This window comes from Erpetoichthys calabaricus, chromosome 7 (assembly GCF_900747795.2).
Source record: "Erpetoichthys calabaricus chromosome 7, fErpCal1.3, whole genome shotgun sequence".
NCBI lineage: Eukaryota > Metazoa > Chordata > Cladistia > Polypteriformes > Polypteridae > Erpetoichthys > Erpetoichthys calabaricus.
The window spans coordinates 69,859,420-69,884,376 of record NC_041400.2 but is presented as its reverse complement, the minus strand read 5'-3'; the positions used below and the strand labels follow the sequence as shown (position 1 = coordinate 69,884,376).

General features: G+C 38.8%; 1 protein-coding gene across 2 annotated transcripts in view; it reads right to left on the bottom strand.

Moving 5' to 3' along the window:
• gtf2h2 (general transcription factor IIH, polypeptide 2) overlaps positions 1 to 24,957 on the bottom strand; it is a 128,566-nt gene that overhangs the window by 9,057 nt on the left and 94,552 nt on the right. For both annotated transcript variants that reach the window (XR_007935390.1, XM_028804688.2), the window contains exons 11-14: positions 17,244 to 17,351; positions 17,052 to 17,115; positions 12,807 to 12,910; positions 6,852 to 6,954 (exon numbers count right to left, since the gene is read on the bottom strand). Coding sequence is in view for 1 of the 2 variants with exons in the window: in XM_028804688.2 (XP_028660521.1) it covers positions 6,852 to 6,954; positions 12,807 to 12,910; positions 17,052 to 17,115; positions 17,244 to 17,351 (379 nt within the window). In the remaining variant the exon portion in view is untranslated. The remainder of the gene's footprint in view (positions 1 to 6,851; positions 6,955 to 12,806; positions 12,911 to 17,051; positions 17,116 to 17,243; positions 17,352 to 24,957) is intronic.

Below are 24,957 nucleotides of genomic sequence, written 5' to 3'. Positions count from 1 at the left end.
GTCTCAGCTGTGGAAATAAGTGTCCCCTCTGGTGGAAGGGATGCAGGGGCACAGTAGAACATGCAAAAGAAGACTGCCTGATAGGTTTATTAAAAGACACTGTGCAGAATTATAACCACACAGTGTTCACAGTTTTAATCTGCCATGATCAATTGTACTGTACATGTAATATACAGAAAAAAGAGTTTTAATGGATAATGAGGCCTGCCGTGAGAAAGAGATTTCAACCCCCAGTTTAAAGGGGTGATCAAAACAGACAAAGGATTTTTTTAGTACTTGAACTATTTAATTCACATGGTTTTAAATCATATGACTGAGGTGAAATTGGACTTCCACAACAAATTCTTTCCTGTGGAAATATTTTTTATCCTGTTTTTCCCTCAAAAAACTACCTAAGTAAATGTTTATAATCAAGGCGCCAAGTATGGTGTCAAAGTATATTAGTACATTTTAGGGCTGAAACGACTTGAGTAATTTGATTACTAAATTTCACCGAAGCAAATTCTTTGCATCAATGCTTTGTTTAATCCGTACAAACTCCACCTCAGCAAACCCAGTGTGTTTCACACGGATGATTACTAGTGTTGCATAGCACGCTTAAGCTATAAAAATGTGATTTGACAGGGCAGACTGCAAAATGGAGAAAGAGAGAGAAAATAGTGAGGGGTGAAGCAAAGAGATGGGCCAAAGAAAACGATAGAAAATGTCAAATGTTTCGGATCGTTTCAAGCTGAAGAAAAAAAAAAAGAAAAGAAAAGAACTAGCCTACCACAATAGCATTGCGTCAATGCTTCAGCATCTCATTAGGAAGAATCCAGTCTACGCATCCAGCCCACAGAGCGGACCTGACACAAGGTAACGTTAACATTAGTATTTAACATTAAATGATATGATTGTTTGTTGAAATAAAGGCTAGTTTAAAAAAAAAACCAAAATAACCACAGAAAATAAAATGCAGTCAATCTGCAGAAGCCTATTTAAGGTGAAGACCATTATTCTGGAATTTTCTCTCTCTGGTAAAGTCTGCCTTATTGCTCTCTGTTTACAGAAAAAAGATGTGCAATTGGCCAAGTACTAGAACACCTTGTGTAAAGGAGCACTGCAACTAAATTATTGTAAAGATGAGAAAAACAGATGCTGAAAAAATTATTTTTTGTGATCTACCAATTTACTAATCAATTCTTTTGTAGTGAAAATCGGCTGATTTAGATCGGGGGATGATCGGTTGGATCAACGCTAATTATTGGGACCTCTCTGCCCTCCATTAAAGAAATCTTTATAAAGTGTTGCATCTGCAAAGCCTCTAACATTGTGAAGGACCGTCTCTTTGTCCCACTTCCGTCTGGCTCAAGGTACCCTTGGCTGTCTGGACTCTGAAGTCTGTGCTGGTCCCATTAGTATTTAACATTAAACAATATGATTGTTTGTTAAGATAATGGCTAGTTTAACAAAAAAACAAAATAACCACAGAAAATAATATGCAGTCAATCTGCAAAGCTTCTTTCATGTTACTATGTTACTCACACACACACCCCTACCTCACAGTGATTCATAAAAAACACATACTACAGAAAGCAAAATATCAGGTGGTATAAATAGCAATTGGAGCATAAAATACACCAATCCAACACAGCAGGCATATTCAGTTGTTTATTTGCAGTGAGTGGAGTCAGCAGGTGTAGGGCAACCCATCAACATAGTAAATAAATGTACATTACCTAGTGTTATGTACTTACAGTATGATATTTAGGCCTAGTAATAAGCTTCAATATTTATTTCACTTCTTTTTAGTAAATAACAGTGTTGTTTGGAGAGCTTTGTGCAGATAGCTGCACCATGTTCAGTTAAGCAAGCAGCCGAGTTCGCAGAAAGCATTTTGAACATGATTATCACAGACATGCGTCCTCTGTCCATGGTGGAGGATGAAGGCTTTCAGAAGATGAATTCCACTTTCAATGCCAGGTACATGCTGCCTTCAAGAATATACTTCATGAAAATGATGAAGAAAAAGTATGAAGAAGTCAAAGGCAAGTTGAAGAACACCCTTAAGGAGACCGACAGATTGCACTCACAACTGATATTTAGTCAAGCATTGCTACAGAGGAGTATCTGGGGGTGACGTGCCACTTTCTTGGGGAGGATTTGGAAATGTAGTCCAACATCCTGGCAAGAATGCCCCTTGAAGACAGACACACGGCTGCAAATACTACAGAATGGCTTGAAGATGTTATTGCCAAATTTGACATTCCCTTAGAGAAAATCAAAGCTGTTGTCCATGACAATGGTCCTAATGTTGTAGTAGCAGTGAAGACTTTGGCAGAAAAGCATGGATGGATATCAGTGCAATATGCAGGTCACACCCTGAACTTAATTATGCAAAGTGCTCTGAAAAGATACCAAACTATCTCCAAATGTGTGGCTGCTGCAAGATTCCTTGTTGAACATTTTAAAAAAAAAAGTGAACTGGCATGCATCCATTTAAAGGAAAAGCAGCGGCAAATGGGTGCACCACAACACATGCTGGTGCAAGATGTAAGTACTTACTGGAACAGTACTTATCACATATTGTCCAATTTGCTGGAACACAGATGGCCAGTGACTGCTACACTCTGTGATACAGCAGTGACTTAAGAGAGGAAAAAGCAGCTACCTTGATCTCAAGCCTGAACAGTGGAACCTGAATGAAGACCTGAGTCAGGCCCTTGAGCCATTTGAAGGAGCTACGGCGTTTGAGTGGACAACAATGTGTTACCCTCTCTTCACTTCCACAGATAGTACAATGCCTTAAGAAGTCCATTCAGAGTTTAGCTTTTGAGACTGCACCAGTAAGGTCAGACCAAGTTCATGTGGCAGAACAGATCACAGCAAGATGGCAAGGATTACCTACATTTCAACCTGAATCTCCAAACACAGTTCTAATTGCTGCTGGTCTGGATCCCATGTTTAGAAAACTTAAGTTCTTGCCTGCTGACAAAGCATTCAAGGTCCAAAGCACAGTACAAACCATGACACTTGTTGGCAGCCCACCATAAATGAAAATGGAGCCTGGAGCCTGTAGCACAGCACAAGATAAACTTGCAACACATCCAAATGGTGTAACATTGTTCTTCAACAACATACTGGCATCATCATCAGACTCCAGCACCAGTGACGAGGAGGATAAGGAGCAGAGGTTTGTAGCATTGCTACAGGGGAGAAAAAACTTCCCAGAAGTGGCTCTGATTGGACGCCTGCCAGAAACCCCAACCCTGGATGTCGATTGTGTGTTCTAGCTTTGTGGCGCTTTACAGGTTGTTTGCAACATTGTGTTTTTGGTTTAACGTTCCGCCTCACTCATGAATCTTTATGAGTTACCATAATGTTAAAATGCCAGAACACATAAAAATGTTCATGATTTTTTGAAGCATGATGTTATTTCATCCACTAGATGGCAGGAAAATACTGTCCCAGGAGTTAATAGGGCTTAACACTGTAAAGCTGATCATTACACATCACACTGTGCCTGACTTCGGTTTAACAATATTTACATTTAATGCTGAGCCTGTGTCGTGCTCTGAGTTAACACCAAGGAGTTAACCAATCATTTTAAAGAACTGGATACAATAATGAAAACATATTTGCATCCTTTAAATAGCTGTATTATTAGGCTTCAAAGACAAGGTAAATGCAAACAAAGTACCTGAATTTGCTGTTCTATGCAATACCTATTTATTTCTAGCACTTCCATTCCCAATGCTTATAACAGAGAAATTGTTGTTTGAGAAACTTGCAACAAAAATATGAATGCTGAATTGTGTACATACTGCATAAATTATACATATAATAAACTGAAGGTTAAGCATAACTGTATGTATACACTTACATACAGCAAATACCAATACAGATCATGACATACTGCATGGTCTGTATTACATAATCCCTGCCTGAAGAGTAAGATGTTCAAATGTCAGCTTAACCTCGTAATAATGCTGTGACTATATTTCAAACAGGTCCTTAAAAACCAGAAAAAAAAAAAATTTCTCAGTTGCTATCTTGGTATAGTGTTATTAAATTGTGAAAACACTGGTGCCTCCAATCACTACTTATTCCAATAACTCCCAACGTGCTGCTGTTCCTGCTGCTCCCAAAGCACACTCGTATCTCTCCATACGCTTTCAGAATATTATTATTATAGTATTTTCCAGCTCTGGACAAAAGGACTAAATTGATGCAAAAAATTGTAGCTCAAATATGAAAAAGTCTGACATAAAAGTCAGTCAAACGCAACCAACCAACCATTATTACTTTATTGGACATCTACTTATGTAACTTCATATTTGACAGGCTGGTGGCCAGAGCAATCTAAACTATGGGTGAGAAAGTTATTCTCCATTACCAGGCCAACACCCTACATTTTACCTCAAGATCTACCACAGAATTCATACTTTCTGGCTAGAATAAAGATTTAGGTAGTATCTCCAAACTATTCCAGTGCTTTTAAGAGAGTCCATCTCTTGACTGTCTGAGAGAACACAAAGAACCCAACCTTTTGTATAATGAAGAAAATTCATTGTTGGTGGCCTTGTCACACCTGTGCGCTTGGGAGACAGTTTAAGGGCTTGAATAAGTGTATGTTCCCACCAGACCAGGGGTTGGCACAGTCCTCTGACTCTTTCATCTCAATCCCTCCAGACCAACAAATGAACCATCAACTTAAGGCCACTTTCAGTCCTCAGAAGACAAGCACCAGAAGCACCTTCTGGTTATCAAGATCCAACCTCCTTCTGATGTCACTTTTGGTTCCCAGAATACCATTCTCCCAATTACATTATATGTTAGACTCAGCGTTGCTGCCTCACAGTAAGGAGACCTGGGTTCAGTTCCCGGGTCCTCCCTGCATGGAGTTTGCATGTTCTCCCTGTGTCTGCATGGGTTTCCTCCGGGCGCTCCGTTTCCTCACACAGTCCAATGACATGCAGGTTAGGTGCATTGGCAATCCTAAATTGTCCCTAGTGTGTGCTTGGTGTGTGTGTGTATGTGCCCTGCGGTGGGCTGGCGCCCTGCCCGGGGTTTGTTTCCTGCCATGGGCCTGTGTTGGCTGGGATTGGCTCCAGCAGACCCCCATGACCCTGCAGTTAGGATATAGCGGGTTGGATAATGGATGGATGGATTGATGTTAGACTCATTGTAACATGCTCATTGTAATTCAAACTAAATAAAAATCACTTAAATAAAAAAATACATTATTTTTTGTTTTAGCTTCTTGAGTCAGAGTGTTTTGTCACATGTCCTATTTTTCTGAAAGATTAATTAGAAAAAGTGGCCAACTCATCTTTAAACCAAATGGTCTTTACTCCTATGAGCATTAAAGCCTAACTTGGGTTCAAACTTTACTTACCAATTAATCTACACTACACCCCAGGAACGCACCCAGCCTTGGCCTAACTCACACACAGTTACTTACAGAGAAATGGATACAAAATGGCTTAACCAATAATCCAACTGAATAAATTAAACAAAAAATAGAAGGTGAAAGGGAGCATGAATATGACTGAAACTGAATAAAAAAAAAAAAAAAACACTAAGTTTTACAAGTACCATAACTTTACTTCGTTTTATTCTTGAATAAAAGCACACTCGTTTCGTTGACTTGTTAGAGACTCAAATCAAATGTATGTTTTGATTAAATAATAGTAGCAATAATAGCAGCCTACCTCTAAAAGCAGAGAGGACTCGAGATCGAACCAGCAATGTCTTGATTACGAGCCCACAGTTCTTACCTCTGCACCAGCAAAGCAGACATCTGTGAGACTGCAGCGTTTGTATGGCAGAAGATGCAAACACATCCATGCACACGCCTTGACTTCATATTGATTTGATATTTGAGTTTCAGTTTTCACATATGATGGCAATATGTAAATTGAACAATTTCTTTTTCTTCGGTTTTACTCTTGAATAAAAGCACACTATTGTGAAAGTGTTTACTTGAACTTCAATCTTCACACATTACATACTTCACATTAACATTTTGTTGTTATTACTATAAATATGAAAAAAAAAAGTTTTCATTATGTGTTCAACATTTCTTGCCTCCTTACATTTACACAGATTTCATGTGTGTTCTGTGTGTACAGCAATGTATACATTTCAAATAAAGATATATTATTTTCTTATACAATTCCAGACACCTCACTCCCAGATAAACAGACTTCAGCTGTGATTATTTTGTGTCTGACTTCAGCTGCCTCAGTGGGGGTTGGGATAGCAGGCTGCATGCCTGCGGCCAGCTGACACATTTGCAAAACAAAGGTGCTATTGGTGCGCAATTAATGCAGTGATGAGGAGGTGCGAGTACAATTAAGGTGGCCCAGCATTATGAATATGTTTGCAGACTTCAGGAATTCTAGTGTTGAAAGGATCTGCCAGCTGATCTTGTCCCCAGCAGCCCCTGTGCTTTTTGCAGACGTCCAATCAGGGCCACAGCAGGGACTGCCGGGTGCTGTAGTTTCTTAATTCATTGTAGCACTGCTACAATGTAAATGAACACTAGACATTTTATTGAGATGGGTTATGGAGCTGAAAAATGATAGCTTTTAAAATGTAATGAAAAGAAGAAAAACAGACTATAAAAAATAAATTTGTAATACAATAATGTGAAAGCTCACTGTATAAATAAAGAATATCAAAAGAATTTGTAATACTGAAACAATGACAAAAATCCCTATTTAGTTTTTGTGTACATCACTGGCTCATACAAGACTAAACACTGTTTTAGTATTGGCACAAAAGTCAAATCATGAAATCCTGAAAAATGATATATTCACGTATACATCTCTAACCGCTTATCTGTATAAAGCACTCAAAATAAATACCTCTCTCCTTGGTGCTCCTCCAAAGGAATTTCTTTAAAAGCATCTAAAGGAAAGAGATGGTGGAAGGACCGTGCCAAGTGTGGTGCAGACACTAGCGTCAGACCTTTTTTTAAAAAGAAAAAAAAAGCAGCATTGTAACAATAGAGCATAAAAGAAGAACGAAAAACAAAAAACAAAGGTATCAGTTGTCCTATTTATTAGTTAAGGCTTTTCATTTTTAGTCTTCTTGCAGCATTTTTTTAATTCATGTTATCCCTTAATTGTAAATCAGCACTATTGAAAACAGTCCACTAAAACATTTGGAAAGCTCATCATTTGCGCTGTGCATCTTTCACTGTTGCAAGATTAATTCAAAATGAATGGATCAAATCTTCTTCTATAATATGCTACCGTGGCTGTTCGTTTGTCTGTCCAGGATTTTAAATCACCTTAAATCGCAAATCGTTTCACCTATTGACTTGAAATTTGGTACACATATACTATGTGACATCTACTATCCGCTTTCGGGGTGATGATTTTATCACTCTTTTTATTTATATTTTATTTTATTGTAGAATCAACTCTCGGCAGCTCGCAGCAGGGTGGCCGTGTGCGCATGTGTACAGGCACCGTTCTCATTCCCTACCACCTTCTCTAATTATTCTTGAGGCAGATTAAAGACTTAAGTGCCAGATTAAGTGAAATGTTAAAGAAAACGTACTAAGTAATTGCAACACAAAAACTAACTTAACCAGTTTTAACGCGAAAGATGCCGACGAAAGAGAAGCAACGGGCTGCTAGGTGGAGTAAAGAAGAGCTGCTCAGGAAGCAGTAAGCATATCAACCTCTGAGCAAACGAATACTAAACGTACAGAGAAAGAGGAGGAATACTATGAATGCTCAAGTCAAGTGTATTTACTGCACGTTATCGTGCAATGCGCCGTTACTGGTATTTTGATAAAAGAATTTGATCAACATATAAGAAGCGTATAAATTATTAAGCTGTAAAACATTAACATTTAAGAAGTAAAGATACATTGAGTATTACTGCAGTGCTTTCGGGTATACTACATTTTGTGTTTGCCCATTACGTGCATAAATGTATACATTTTTTGGTGTACCTACCCAAGAACACGCAACATATAACTGACCGTGGGAGAAGCATGGATTTTAAAGACGCGTTGAGTTCATCTGCTGGTGTCCCTCGTGGAATAACTGGTAATGTTTGACGAAAATCTCCTGCGACTAAAACGATATTACAGTGATCCCCCGCTATATCGCGCTTCGCCTTTCGCGGCTTCACTCTATCGCGGATTTTATATGTAAGCATATTTAAATGTATATCGCAGATTTTTTGCTGGTTCGCGGATTTCTGCGGACAATGGGTCTTTTAATTTCTGGTACATGCTTCCTCAGTTGGTTTGCCTAGTTGATTTCATACAAGGGACGCTATTGGCAGATGGCTGAGAAGCTACCCAGCTTACTTTTCTCTCTCTCTCTCGCGCTGACTTTTTCTGATCCTGACGTAGGGGGATTGAGCAGGGGGGCTGTTCGCACACCTAGACGATACGGACGCTCGTCTAAAAATGCTGAAAGATTATCTTCACATTGGCTACCTTCTGTGCAGCTGCTTCGTGAAGCGACATGCAGCACGGTGCTGCGCATACTTAAAAGCACGAAGGGCACGTATTGATTTTTTTATCTGTTTCTCTCTCTGCTCCTGACGGAGGGGGTGTGAGCTGCCGCCTTCAACAGCTTTGTGCCGCGGTGCTTCGCATACTTAAAAGCAAACAGCCCTATTGATTTGTTTGCTCCTTTGAAGAGGAAGATATGTTTGCATTCTTTTAATTGTGAGACTGAACTGTCATCTCTGTCTTGTCATGGAGCACAGTTTAAACTTTTGAAAAAGAGACAAATGTTTGTTTGCAGTGTTTGAATAACGTTCCTGTCTCTCTACAACCTCCTGTGTTTCTGCGCAAATCTGTGACCCAAGCATGACAATATAAAAATAATCATATAAACATATGGTTTCTACTTCGCGGATTTTCTTATTTCGCGGGTGGCTCTGGAACGCAACCCCTGTGATGGAGGAGGGATTACTGTACCTCCCATTATTTTGGTAGGATCTCTGAGATCTTGCATTGTTCGGTTCAAGGCTTCATAAGCTCTTTTATGTGCCATGGTGCACTCATCCCAAAATATTACCTTTGAATGTTGCAAGACTTTTGCCTTTCCAGAGCCCTTGCGTATGCTGCAAATTGGATTTTCGTCGTGAGTGAGGTTTAATGGTAATTGCAATGCCGAATGTGCTGCACGGCCTCCATCTAATAATGTAAAAGCGATTCCCAATGACGCTACAGCCAGAGCTATGTCACCATTCGCTCTCTTGGCAAGAATTGGGTTTATTAAGAATGTTTTTCCTGCTCCTCTGTGGTCATACGTAATTTCCGTTTCAAATGCTCATACGTAATTTTCGTTTCAAACGCGAAAAGAATGATTAAAACCTATAAGTACATTTGTATATATTTGTGTGTATATTATATATATATATATATATATATATATATATATATATATATATATATATATATAAAAAATTGTTTTTTGTTAGGGAAATGGTGAAAACTACTTTTTTCATTAAGCCTTGTTTCACATAGGTACATTACGAAAAATTAATAAAAAAAACAACATGATAGCTTGTAATTATAAAAAAAAGATTTTATTATTTTTATGCCATATGTATTATGGATACATATCATTTGAATGTAATTTTATAAAAGTATGTATTTAAGGGAATTTTATTTATTTTAGCATTTTATGGTCACTGAAAAATAATCCTAAAAAAAAAACAAACAAAAGAAAACAACAACTTTGCACTACATAACTACTACAGAACATACTTAATAGATGATATGTGTACATTTTTTGTTCATTCAGAATGTACGAGGTGTAATCAAAAAGTACAGTGAATGTTGATGCAGAGCACCATCCAAGAGCAACACAAAACAATTCAATGCAGGTCCTGACATGTCCATTCTAGAGCCTAGTTTGTGACAAGTTTCAACTTATTTGATACTGTCAGTCATTTGTGAGCCACTGTTGAGTTCAAGTGTGTTTTTAAAGTTTGTCATTAATAATGGATATCGAGCAATGCATTAACATGAAATTTTGTTTCAAATTGCAAATAGCTCAGGAAACCCATCAGATGTTAAAATCGGTTTATGGTGACACTGCACCGACAATTAAGACTGTTTACAAGTGGTTTGATCGAATTTGTAATGGATCTGACTCGGCTGAAAATGAGAAAAGATCAGGACGTCCTTCAACATCAATAACCGAGGAAAATGTTGAAATGGTTTCATTCTTCATCATGACAACGCTCCTTTGTCACACATCCCTTCTAGTACGACAATTTCTGTCGAATAAAAACATTACGCTGTGTCCGCATCCACCTTATTCGCCTTATTAAAAATGGCACCATTTTCGATAAATTAGGGATCCCCAAAGTATGGCCCTAGACTGTAACTTTACCAGTCTTTTAAAAAACAACCGCAATGTGCATGGTCCGGCCTGATGAGCATTAGATTCCTAAACATAGGCCTACATACAGTAAATCAAATAAATGCAATTTGGCCACCTGGAGCCACTACCACAGAAACAAACATAAAAAAAACATATCCATGCAACCTCCCGTGATAGTTTCAGTGCAGGATATTCAATTAGCAGTGGACCAATGTCTATTTTTTTTGTTCAGTGCAAGGACAAAGCCGTTTGTCTCATATGTCAATTGTCTATTGCTATTTTTAAAGAATACAACGAGTCGGCACTATGGATCTTGACATAAAGAAAAATATGATTGTCTGATGGGGCATGGGAGGTAAGAAAAAAATCTCGAAATTAAAAAAAGGATTTATGATTCAGCAATATGCCTTTTTAAAACAAAAACAGGTACATACTTCGTCAGATAGTGCCAATTTTTAAGTAGCCAAGTTAAAAGCTACCAGTGATAGACCATTCACTGACAGAAAATTTGTGAAAGAATATCTGGATTCTGTTGCTAAAGAGATATGTCCAGGGAAGGCATACATATTTAGTGGGGTGAGTCTTTCTGCACTAACAATTACACGCAGGGTGGAAGAAGTGGGAGACAATTTGCTGCTTATGCATTTGCAAAGGTAATCTAAAGACGTGCTATTTTTCACGGGCACTTGATGAAAGCAATGATGTTTACGATATGGCATAGCTTTGATTTTCATTCAGGGAACTAATATGAGCAATTCAAAATCACAAAAGGGCTTGCTACACTGCACAGCATGTACAGCACAACCATGGGAGAGGACATCTACAAAAAAAAGTCTGCCACTGTTGATAATTTGGGGCTCAACTGGTGCAATTTAGCTAGTTTGACAACTGAAGGTGCCCCGAGCATGGTGGACTCTGAGAGAGGAGTGGTTACACACATCAAGAGAGAGATGGATGAATGTAGTCACACACGTCCGATTGCAATACACTACTTGATCCACCAGCAAGCACTGAGCTCCAAATCAGTTAAGTGGGAGTCTGCCATGAAAGTTGTGGTGTCTTGTGTTAACACTTCATTCAAGTAAATGCTCTTAACCATAGACAATTTCAGGATTTTTTGTGAGAGATGAATACTGCATACGGAGATGTTCTGTGCCACACGGAGGCGCGTTGGATAAGCCAGGGTGAGTTTTGAAACATTTTAAAGGCTTTCTCCTGGAAATCAGCACATTTCCGCAGTCGAAAAAAACAAAGTAGTTCCAGAGCTTAGTGACAAGAATGAAAATTGCTTCCTTAACAGATATTAACAGAGCTACTAAATAGTTTTGACATGCAGGCTCAAGGGAAGGGGAAACTCATCAGTGACATATAATTACATGTAAAAGCATATGAAGTAAAGCTGATCATCCTGCTTAAACAAGTAAGAGAGGAAAATGTCTTCCATCTTTCCAATACTCAGATATGATCAGCTGAAAAACCACCAGTCACATTCCCAGTTGACAAATGTGTAGAAGCTTTGGAAATGTTTAAAATGAGTTCCACAAAAGATTTTGTGAGCTTCGTGTACATGCAAAACAGATTCAATTGTTTAAGAAGCCTTCTGACACAGACAGTGAGATTGTTGATCCTGTTTACCAACTGGAACTGGGAGAATTGCCAAACTGTGACAGTATGAATGACACATTTAAATCAAGCTATCTAATTTACTTCTATTGTTCTCTCCTATCTGAGATTTACCGTAACAAACATGCACTGAAAATGACAACCATTTTTGGAAGCACCTACATCTGTGAGAAGACCTTTTCCAAATTAAACATTACATCTTTAACCAGATCCAGACTCATTGATGCACACCTACATCACCTATCATGACTGGCAGTGACAAACATGGAACCTGACATACTCTTCCTTGTCAGCCAAAAGCAGTCTCATAGTACTTAACTAAATCAAAGTGAACTAAGATTAAGTACTGTTAATTTCATATCAAAAGAACTTGTTAAATTTAATGGAGAAACAATTTGTCTCTTGAATGTACTTAGATTTATGCCATTATGCCCACATATTTTGTATTTCACCCCCACTCCGGCCCCCTCATAGTGTGAAGGACAGTAAGCTGGCCCCTTGATTAAAAAGTCTGAGGAGCCATGCATTATATGTATACAGTACAATTCAACAAAATATTTAATATTTTACAGAATACAAAATTTTACATTAATTTCTGTCACAGTGAAAAATATAGCATCTTCAAACTCCTCATCAATATAGCAGCAGCTCATGACAGAAAACAGTAACCTTCAAGGGTAAAAATGAGACATGTTTACACAGAGCTTATTTCATAAGTTTAAAAGCCTAAATTGTTCTTTACTTGTCCATTCTCCCCTATATAATGTTCATTCATTCAGGCATCACTAAGCACAGAAAATAAAGAAAAAAGTCTTATTAATGTAAACTTACCACAGACTTTACATTCCACTGGCAACTCTGCATATTTAGCCTTGCACTGAGGACAGTAGTAACCCCCAAGTGTAAGCCCTGGGCCAACTGTGCTGTCCAAATGCCTGTGAAAATAAATAAATAAATATATATATTTTAATCATAAAGTCATGACATAGGTAAAACATAAAACTGTTTACATTTCAAAGTACACAGTGCCTTTTGAAGTAGGCACAAATATCTGATTCTTTTTAATAATGACAATTTAAGAATAAAACCAAATTTTACCATAATACATAATCGTAAAAATAGTTTAATTAATGTAGGGACTTTCTCATTCTGACACCTCTAATCACTGGCAAAAATAAAAAAAAAAATCAAAAAAAAAATCAACATATTGACAGCTTAACATAATTTTCAAATTGCTATAATACAAGGTTATTATCACATACAGCATGTATAACTCAGTAACTATCACATCTACATGTTGCCAAATCATGCCAAATAAGTATTTCTGAAAGCCTGATGATTATCATGAATTTGAATGACATCATTTTATTAACAGTAAAAGACAAACAATGTGTGGTATTTATAAAATAAGGTTGGAGTTCTACAGCAATATATGGAAATTCGGGGAAGGTTCTGAGCATTACTGTGTTTTGTAAGCCTAATTGCTTTTCTGCACACATACATTTGGCTTACTTAATAAGTCAGCTAAAGAATCCTATGGGAATGAAGTTCCTCTCCTACAAATATGGCATAAAACACAATGGTAAATGTGCAAGTTCAAGTATGTGTTCACTAGAGTGCTGTAGTAGTCATTGCAGTCATAATCCTCTGAACACTGAATAGTTGCTTTCAGTTACTGGTATTTTGAGTACTGCAGAACACAAAATTATTATAAGTGAGTGCTTAGCTATTTCACATGTACTGTGGTTATTTACCTATTTTTCTTTTAATGAAGTAATAAGTAATGGACAGGGAGTGGAAGGTGGGTGCAGACTGAAAGTGCTTACCAGCAAGCAGGAGGCGTGTCTCCTCAGATAAAATCCAATGGCGTGAGTACATAGTCACCAGCATCCAGGCTTGGATCGGCACACGAAGTTAGGGACGTGAGTGCAGATGGTGTTGCCTCTGACCACAACAGATGGTGCAAATTGCAACCATAAGCATGAATTGGTAGCAAGGGATGAGGCAGATGAGAGTGTGTGGTGCAGCAAGGAAATAGCTGTGGAAAACCGCTGCTGTTGCAGTAGCGTTGAAGGTTAGCCAAGGAAGGAGACAACGGTTTCAGCCACCCTTCCTACACGAAAAACAGGGAACGCAAACTCCACATAAGCAGTAACCACGGCAATAACAAACAGAGGTTCTGGAGGTGTGAGGCAGCAAAATAAGATGCAAGCTATGTTCAGAGAAAAGACTTGAATATTATTTCTCTTTTAATTCATTAATTTGGTAAGGAATTCAGAGCATGCTATATAGTGATCCCTCGCTATATCGCGCTTCGCCTTTCGCGGCTTCACTCCATCGCGGATTTTATATGTAAGCATATTTAAATATATATCGCGGATTTTTTGCTGGTTCGCGGATTTCTGCGGACAATGGGTCTTTTAATTTCTGGTACATGCTTCCTCAGTTGGTTTGCCCAGTTGATTTCATACAAGGGACACTATTGGCAGATGGCTGAGAAGCTAGATTGCTTACTCTTCTCTCTCTCTTGCGCTGACTTTCTCTGATCCTGACGTAGGGGGATTGAGCAGGGGGGCTGTTCGCACACCTAGACGATACGGACACTCGTCTAAAAATGCTGAAAGATTATCTTCACGTTGCTATCTTTTGTGCAGCTGCTTCCTGAAACGACATGCTGCAAGGTGCTTCGCATACTTAAAAGCTCGAAGGGCACGTATTGATTTTTGACTGAAAAACAAACTCTGTCTCTCTCTATCTCTCTCTCTCTCTCCCTGCTCCTGACGAGGGGGTGTGAGCTGCCGCCTTCAACAGCTTTGTGCCGCGGTGCTTCGCATACTTAAAAGCCAAACAGCCCTATTGATTTGTTTGCTAGAGATTGTTTTCTCTATCTATGTGACATTCTGTGCTCCTGACACGCACTCCTTTGAAGAGGAAGATATGTTTGCATTCTTTTAATTGTGAGACAGAACTGTCACCTCTGTCTTGTCATGGAGCACAGTTTAAACTTTTGAAAAAGAGACAAATGTTTGTTTGCAGTGTTTGAATAACGTTCCTGTCTCTCTACAACCTCCTGTGCTTCTGCGCAAATCTGTGACCCAAGCATGACAATATAAAAATAACCATAATATATGGTTTCTACTTCGCGGATTTTCTTATTTCGCGGGTGGCTCTGGAACGCAACCCCCGCGATGGAGGAGGGATTACTGTATAGACTACTATCTTTAGCTTTATTTATCTCAGCCAAAATAAACTTGCTTTTCTGTGTCTTTAAATATATAACTAACTTTTGGTTTTCTTTTTAAGTGAGTTTATTATATTATTAAATCACACTTATTTACTTTTTGCAGCCTTGATGTGGCCTTTTTTAGGTACATGATGTAGTTATTTATAAGATGATCTACTTTTTTCATTTAGTTAATGCTTAGTTCACTCTGAATACCATTCAGTCTTGAAGGAATTTTATGTAATGCACTGTACTGATTTTATCAGTCCACAATACAACAACGGATAACTAAAAATGATGCAAAAAAAGTTATTTTGACAGGAGAGATAATACGACATATATAAGCATGCAATGGCTCCTCCAAAAACTGTAAAGTTTTGCTGAAGCTGCCCAGTTTCAAAAAATTTAATAAAAAATATAATTGCAATATTAATTGTATAAGTAAATTTAGATAAGCATTGAATTTTTACTATTACTATAGACATCCTGGAAGAATATTTGGCTTAATGTGACCTCTTAGGCCGGGTTTATACTTCACGCGACGCATGCTGCAGTGGACGCTCCTGCTACACAAGTGTTTTACTGTTTATACTTGCGCGTGTACTTTACGTAAATCTGGAGGAATCCACCAGGTGGCAGTGCGAGATATTATCACGGTGAGAATAGGTTCGGCTTCGCTGTGTTGTGAATTGCCTGGAACACCCATTAAATTCCGATGACACCTTCCCACAATATCTCTGAAATGGATGTTTAATGATTAAATCCATCAATCCAGGGATGTCTCAATTCCAGCAAGCATTGGGCACAAGACTGAAACAATCCCTGGACGGGGCATCAGCTCATCGCAAGGTGAATACAAGTGCACACACACACACACATCATTTTAGTGTCACCAAATCTGTATATCTTTGGAAGGAAACTGGAGCACACTGTGGAAACCCAGCAGGAAAACATGTAAACTCCAGGCAGGGAATACCACCGACGTGACTCCCTGCGATACAGCAGCGCTACGGCTCCACCACCATGTCACCCTCATGTGTGTAGTTATTAACAGTGTTCATTATTTAAACGAAATTCACGATTTATCTGTAAAATGTAACATACATACTTTAATGCATTTCATCATGAAAGTGATATCAAGTATAAATCTTAGGTTTCTAAATGTGCAGTGTGTTGGAATATCAAATTTAATGTGTTCTGTGTGGCGATTGCTGCTGTCAGGTCAGGAGGAAGCCACAGAAAAAAGACTGCATGAAAGATGGTATGTGAGACTTTTAAAATTTATCATGTCATTATGATCGGGAATATGCGATGCTTGAATATAAAAGCACTACTTTTTTTCATTTGTATGTCGGCATTTTGCTTCACCACATTGAACCATTCATCAAACATCACAGCGTGCACATCGAACCTACAAGGATTCGCATAGCGGCTTTCTGTCTCATGTAGATAGTAAAGAGAGACTCTGATGTCACGTTCCAACTTTTATCACACTGCGCCCCCAGACTTTTTGCTGGTACTGCAACTCACGCACATGTCACGTTAATTTCTGAGGACCTGCTCAGAGGACGTGTCAAATGAACACTGGGAACGCGTGGCAGCCATTTCTGTTGTCTTTTTGGCAAAGGAACTATTATTTTCATTATGTGCATTCCAACATGCACAAGACTATAAAAGGTTTCTGAAGATTTGCAGTCTTTACTTTTATGTTCAAATTGAAATGTTAGGATTTAAATTCACATTGGTAAAGAAATGTGGAATATTGAGAGAGCAGTCAGGCAAACAAGGTTCACTAACAAAAGTCTGAAATAAATTCCTAAAGCCCAAATGACTACCAGAAAATATATACTTACGCCATACTGAAAGAAGGTTTGGAATCTTGATCTGAAATGGACACAAGTGTGTGCTGAGGAAAACCTTTGAATTACAATAATTTAATATGATCACTTCATGAGAACAATTGTCTAGAGAGTAAACAATATATGAAGCAATTCATGTATTAAGGAAAAACACACACACACACACACAAAAAAAAAACGTCTTACCCATACGAATCAAAGAGCACTCTGAACTTGAGCTAGCAGGAGGAGGTTTTACATGGTACATCAGTAGCTCTTTGAAGTGGCTTTCATCTAAAATGACATGATATGTCCCTGTGCAAAAGAAAATTGCTTAAAATATACTTAAAGGTGCACTGGTTTCAAAATATCTGAATCAAAAAATATGATTAATTTAGAATGCAGGATCTTAAATATATTGTCACACATGGGTAATTGGGAGACAATTTCAGGGCTTATTCTCCTCCAATCAGGGGCTGGCACTATGCCTCTTTCTCTTCCTCCCTCTGTAGAAAGGGTCATTTCTGGTCCACAACCACCTAAGCCTACCTCTTCTGCTTCTCCCAACTGAGAACCAGACATACCAACAATTTTTCTTCAGTCTTTATTCTTAGTTGACAGGATTTCAGCAGGATGATGTCTGATCCAATAAACCTGACTGCAATTGTGGCAGAATTAACTGAGGAAGTCAAATCCTTTCAAACTCAGTTGATAGATCAACTGACCCAGATTGCCAAGACAGAGACTCGCAATTAGAAGCGAGTGGCATTCCAATGGGAAAGGGCATCTGGACCATCATGGGCATTAATGCAGTTATGTCTTTTTTTAATCTTTTATTGAATTTATTAAAAACATATAACATTCCATACATTCAAGTCAAAACCTAACAAAATTAAATTCAAATCAACCCCTGCACATGAGAAATAGAGGAAGGCCAACAGCCAGAGTAAAACAATTGAGAGTAGTATAGAGAGAAAGGAGACTTTTCCCCCTCCAATATAAATGCTTATTCTAAAATATTATTGATTAGGTCCTGCCAGGTTTTAAAAAAGTTTTGAACAGATCCTCTGAAAATTTTATTTTTTACAATTTTAAATAGTATATAACATCAGTTACCTACTGATTTAAAAGAGGTGGGTTAGGATTCTTCCAGTTGAGCAAGATAAGTCTACGTGCCCTTCTCCATTTTAAGCCCATTTGGGAGTACACCAAACATAGCTGTTAATGGGTTAGGAGTGATTGTGACATGTAAGAGGTCTGATAGGCATTTCAAAATTTTTGTCCAGAAAAATATTAATTTGGTACACATCCAAAACATGTGGCCTTGTGAAGCTGGAGTTTGATTGAAACGTTCACAGGTTGGATCTTACCCTGGAAACATTTTGGACAATTTTACGTGAGATAGGTGCACTCGATAAAAGATTTTGAGTTGAATAATTGAATGCTTTGCACATAGGGAGCTAGAGTCAATTCTGTGCATGGCTACCTTCTACTCTTCTGAAATTTTGAGAAAGATCCGTTTCCCTCTGTACTCTGGGATCTTAAAAAGGAAGGGACTTTAAAATGTTTTTATATATTATAGAAATGCTGTCTGAGTCCCCAAGACTGATCAATATTTCTTCCAGAACAGAAATAGGTAGGAAGTGAAGAAAATTGGGCAGATTTTGTTTAGCAAAAGTTTCTAATATGGAGATTATGGAAAAACTATTGATGGGAGTCTAAATTTGGAGTGTAATTGTTCATAGGATGCAATGACATTATTTATATACGAATCTCTAAATGATTTAATCCCATATGCTTTCCAAACATTAAAAACTGTGCAAGTTCGAGAGGGTGGAAAAAGGTAGTTATCATGCAGAGGTGCCAAAGATAAAATATCCTCTAACTTAAAGTGCTTCCTACATTGGTTCCATGTTCTGAGTGAATGAAGAACAATTGGGTTGTTAGTAAATTCACGATACCTTGTATTTACTGGTGTATAAAGCAAGAAATATAAAGAAGTACTACAGGATTTCATTTCTATTGCATACCAAGCTAGTGTGTGTTCATCTATTTGTGCCAATGTCCAGGTTTTTGTAGCTTTTATGCTTGTCACCCAGTAATAAAATTGAAAATTAGGTAAAGCCATGCAGCCTTCTGATTTAGGTCATTTTAAGGTTGCCCTTTGAATGTGTCGGTTTTTCGAATTCCAAATAAATGAGGTTATGACTAATTTCTTAAAAAAAAAAAAAAAGATATGTTAATGTATATGGGGATGTTTTCAAATAGGAAAGGAAGCTGAGGGAGGATAATCATCTTGACAATGTTAATTTTCCTTGCTAAAGTAAGATGGAAGGTAGACGATCTATGCACGTCTTGTTTAATTTTGTCCATGCAAACAGCAAATCTTGCTCAAAAAGAGCTTTATATTTACTTGTGATGTTGACCCTAGGTACTGTATTTATACTGATCTGCAATGATAAAAGTGAAGGTGTCCAATGTAGTGGTGTTTGCTAGAGAACTCACTGGAAAAAGCACACTTTTGTTCAAATTAATTTTGAGTCCAGATACCTTTTGAAATTCTGCTAGTACAGGGCTATAGGCACAGAATTTTGTGGGTCTAATATATAAAGTACCCTATCATCTGCATATACTGTAATGATATTTTCTGTTCAATTCTTTCTCTGAAAATCCCCTTTATCTCTGATGCATTTCAAAAGTGAACAGCAATGGTGATTGCAAACAGCAGTAGTGACAAGGCATCCTCGTCGTCTAGTACCGCATTCTAGTTTGAAGTCTTCTAAAAAAAAATGTTAATACAAACTGAAGCTTCTGGACTGGTATACAGTAGTTTGATCCATGCACATATGTTCTGGCCAAAACCAAATTTATGCAAAGTAGGGAAGAGGTAATCCCATTCAACCACATCAAATGCTTTTTCTGCATCCAAAGCCATTATGATCTCTGGAGAGTTAAGACTTTATCGGTTAATAAATGACATTAAATAGGCATCGAAGATTGGAAGCCAAATGTCTACCTTTAATAAATCCGGTTTGGTCTTGTGATATAACTGAAGAGAGCTCTTTCTCAATCCTTCTAGCCAGGGCTTTAGAAAGTATCTCAACATCATTATTTAGAAGTGACACTGGTTTGTATGATGCACATTGTAATAAGTCCTTATTTTTCTTAGGAAAAATGGTAATTAATGCTTGGCGAAAAGTTTGAGGTAGAATTTTTTTTTGTCTCTGGCTTCTATAAATGTTACTAATAAGAGGGGAGCTAACTTAACTGAATTTTTTTTTTTAAATTCAACAGAGTGGCCATTTAGACTTGGTGCTTGGACCTGGTGCTTCCCCACTCTGATGGGAATTTACAGCGTCTAGTAATTCTGATAGTGTCAGAGGTTTATCCAATTCCTCTGCACTTAAGAGTATCTAGCTGTGGTATCCATAATCTACCAAAAAACACATTAGATTGAGTCTTGTGTTCTTTAAACGGAGTAGAATATAAGGACTTCTAGTAGTCTCTACATGTGTGCATTATATTTTCATGGCCAATGATTTTGTCTTCATCTGTGTTGGTGATTACTGATATTGCATTGTGAACTTCCTGCTTATGGATTTGTTGCACAAAGATCTTGTTAGCCTTCTCTCCATGTTCATAGTAATGATATTGTGATTTAAAAATTAGTTGTTCTGTTTCTTTTGTTGTCAAGAGGTTGAGTTCTAATTGCAAATCCTGTCGTTTCCTAAAAAGTGCCTCACTTGGAGACCTGGCATGTTATTGATCTATTCTGGCAATTTCAATGACTAACTCTGAGGCCTTCTTGGTTCCAGATTTATTTTTGTGGGGAAGATATTTGATAATCTGTCCTCTTAAAAATGCCTTCAGTTTCCCAGAGTATTCCTGCAGAAACCTCAGAGGATGCATTTTTTGTCTCTTAAAAAAATCAATTTGCTTGGATATAAATTTTGTAGTTTTCATCAGCTAATGAGAGGGGGTTAAGACGTCAGCTGCAAGATGAGTATAGTGATGTGAACTCCCTGATCAGAGGGGCATGGTCGGAGATAACAATAGCATCATATTTGCAAGATTTAATTATGGGTAAGAAATTGTTATCTATAAAGAAATAATCAATTCTTGAGTAACAGTGATGTAATGGTGAGAAAAAGGAATATTCTCTTAAGTATGGATTTAGTAATCTCCATGGGTCTGAGAAGTTATGATCAATTAAAAACTGTGATTATTTTTGCAGTGTTAGATGTTGTCACTCCTGTAGCTGAAGACCTATCCAGGTCTGGATTAAAAATATTTGGCCAGTCCAGTCTCTTTGCAACCGAAACTGATCATTGTTAATTAAGTGAGTCTCCTGTAAAAATACTATCTTGGCATTTAGACCTGTTAGGTGAAAGAATACTTTCTTCCTCTTTACTTCGTTATTGAGACCTTTGACATTCCAGCTCACAAAGTTTACTGTTTGGTCTTAGAGGCATTGTTTCTGATCTTTTTTTTGTCATTTTACAATCTTAAATTAAGATTGTACAAGGAGTTATGGCTATGAAGCCTATTGTTGTGTTGGCACTTTCTCTCCTCCCCCAAACACCCCCCACCCCCCATTTTGACTCCCCAAGTGAGGCTAGATCACACTTCATGAAATCCCAGTCCTCTGACATGCCTAGGGACAGAGGACATCCAGAACAAAACAAGTCCCCAAGCAGCGGTGTAGAAGGAATAAAGTAGAGACATCTATTGGCAGTACATTCCAAATACTGTAAACCTAAAATATGATCTTAAACAGTCTTGAAAGAATAAACCTAGGGTATAATGTTAAGAGTACCTATGGAGATGCAGATAGAGTATGACAGTACAGTGATCCCTCCTCGATCACGGGGGTTGCATTCCAGAACCCCCCGCGAAAGGTGAAAATCCGCGAAGTAGAAACCATATGTTTATTTTTATATTGTCATGCTTGGGTCACAGATTTGCACAGAAACACAGGAGTATGTAGAGAGACAGGAACTTTATTCAAACACTGCAAACAAACATTTGTCTCTTTTTCAAAAGTTTAAACGTGCTCCATGACAAGACAGAGATGACAGTTCCGTCTCACAATTAAAAGAATGCAAACATATCTTCCTCTTCAAAGGACTGCGGGTCAGGAGCAGAGAATGTCAGAGAGAGAGAGACAGAGAGAGAGAGAGAGAGAGAGAGAGAGAGAAAAGCAAACAATCAGAAATCAACAGGTGCTTTTTGGGCTTTTAAGTATGCAATGCACCGTGCAGGAAGCTGTGATATCCCGTGTAGTGGGAAGTGGCCCCAGCCTACACTCTGGACATCGGATAGTTCATGAACCGAACAGGATCAGTGGAGAGATGAGACACAGACAAAATTTGAAGGGTGAATGGTGCAAGTTTATTTACAAGAGTGCTGTACAAACAAAATGCAGTAGTGTCAGGTGGGCTTTAAGACACAGTCCTTCAACACTGCCACTTCTTTAAAAATAAATAAAAACAAACAAAAAGGAAAAATATGGTGTATTTACAAAAACAGTGCACTCCTACAAAACTACACACACACTCCAATAATGAAGGTTGTATTCTTTTATCCCTGGCTCAAGACGTTCCTCCAGCAGGAAAGAAAAATGCACAAAAACAAGTGTGTGTATATACAAAAAAAAACAATTGCACCAAACCCAAAATCAAAAACTATCCCAGCACCAAATAAGTATATACTGTATACTTCCACCAAAAATAATCACTAGGAGATACTGTATATAACTCTATATACAAAAAGAATATCTACAAAAGAATATATACAAAAGCCGCTAAAATTACAACTGCTCCTCCAAATAGCTCAGCAGTGCTTACTCCTACCTCGCTCTTAGGTCCACTAACGACCTCTGTTAGGCAGTAACTCTTTAAATATAACCGGCAAGATTGTCCAGCCAATCTGCCAACACGTCTACCTCATGCACCTATCCCAGTAGACGGCAGCGCGTTCACGCCACGCTCCGCAACACACCCTGGGAAACTTATGTATTTAAAACCAAACCCCTGAGGGTCGCACGCACATATAAACCCTCCGGTACAGCCAGCGGCTATGCGGAGCTCAACCACGCCCGTTGCTGACTCACCAGTAAGTAAAATCATTTGTTTAACCTTATGGGATCCCCATCTCAGACTCAATCAATGCCGGCTTTCTCTTTGAGGCGCGCTGCCCTTTAAACCACCTGCACTGGGCAGGCTGCGAGGACATCAGCGTGTAAAAATGAACACGTGCAGTGGAGCCCTTACTGGCCATTATACCGGCTCCACACGTGTCCAGACACACCGCGCCTCACAGCGCTCACCCACTAGACACCCCGCGTTCCTGCAGCAGCGCCCTCAACACATCAACTGTAAGCGTACTCCCTTATAGCCATATAAATGCTGCTGCTTCACTTTCAAGGCCTCTTCAATTTAAATTTGGTAATGCGAGGGCCGCACATTACCACAGAAGCATGTCACTTGAAACTGCTCACACCTCCTCCGTCAGGAGCAGAGAATGTCAGAGCGAGAGAGAGAAAAGCAAACAATCAAAAATCAATAGGTGCTGTTTGAGCTTTTAAGTATGTGAAGCACCGTGCGGGAAGCATATCGCGCAACAAAGCAACCACAAGTAAGCCCAGCAAGGAAGGGAGCAATATGAAGGTAGTCTTTCAGCGTTTTTTGAGGAGCGTCCGAATCCTCTAGGGGTGCGAACAGCCCCCGTGCTCACAACATATTTGAGGAATTTTATTTAATACGTAATATGTGCTCTGATTGGGTAGCTTCTCAGCCATCTGCCAATAGCGTCCCTTGTATGAAATCAACTGGGCACACCAACTGAGGAAGCATGTACCAGAAATTAAAAGACCCATTGTCCACTGAAACCCACGAACCAGCGAAAAATCTGCGATATATATTTAAATATGCTTACATATAAAATCCGCGATAGAGTGAAGCCGCGAAAGTCGAAGCGCGATACAGCGAGGGATTACTGTACACTCCTAATACAACAAGCCAAGGGTGTGATGTTAAACAGTCCCATTTGGAAAGAAAAAAAAATATGCATACACACATATATTCATTGAGGGGGGAATGGGGGGGTGCTGAACGCATGCTAAGGAGATGGGATGGATCAGCTGCTGGCTTGCAGCTGCTGTTACCGAGCTGCGTGTTCTGCATATCGCTCTGCGCGTTGATCATTTAAAACCCTGTACAGAAGCCGCTGCTGCCAAGATGCGCGACGATCATTTAAAAGCCTGTACAGCAGCTGTCCTTTTGTCTCACTTCCTTGTCCCCCGGGACGTTAAAGTGTCTCCGAGAAATTGTTTGTAAGTAGGGTGTCACGTGCAAGTAGTCTCGTGGGACTTCAAAGTGCCTCTCCAAGATGATCACGTCTCGACCCAAGGTTTTTTTATATAACAGATAGGGAGACTAGGGAGACGAGACGTGATCTTCTCAGAAGACAATCTGACGTCCCATGAGAGACACTTTAACGCCACGCGAGACAAGGCAGTGAGACAACATTTAAAACAAGTTCACAGACATCTAACCTAGCAATTGTTGGAATGCTTTTGGCAGACACTTCATGTGCTCCCAGCTCTTAAAACAACGAAAAGCGACAAGCAGAACAAGCAGCTCGCCAGCAGATGATCCGACCGCTTCTCCTTAGCGTGCGTTCAGCACAGAACCCCCCCAACCCCTCCCTTTCACAACGCGAGTGGCAGAGACACAAAGTGGCAAAAGGACAGCTGCTGTACAGGCTTTGAAATGACCGACGCACAGCACGACAAACAGAACATGCAGCTTGCCAGCAGCAGCAGAAAAATAGCAGCTGATCCAACGCCATCTCCTTAGCGCGTGTTCAGTGCGCCCCCCCCTTACATACATACATACATACATGGTATATACACAATGCA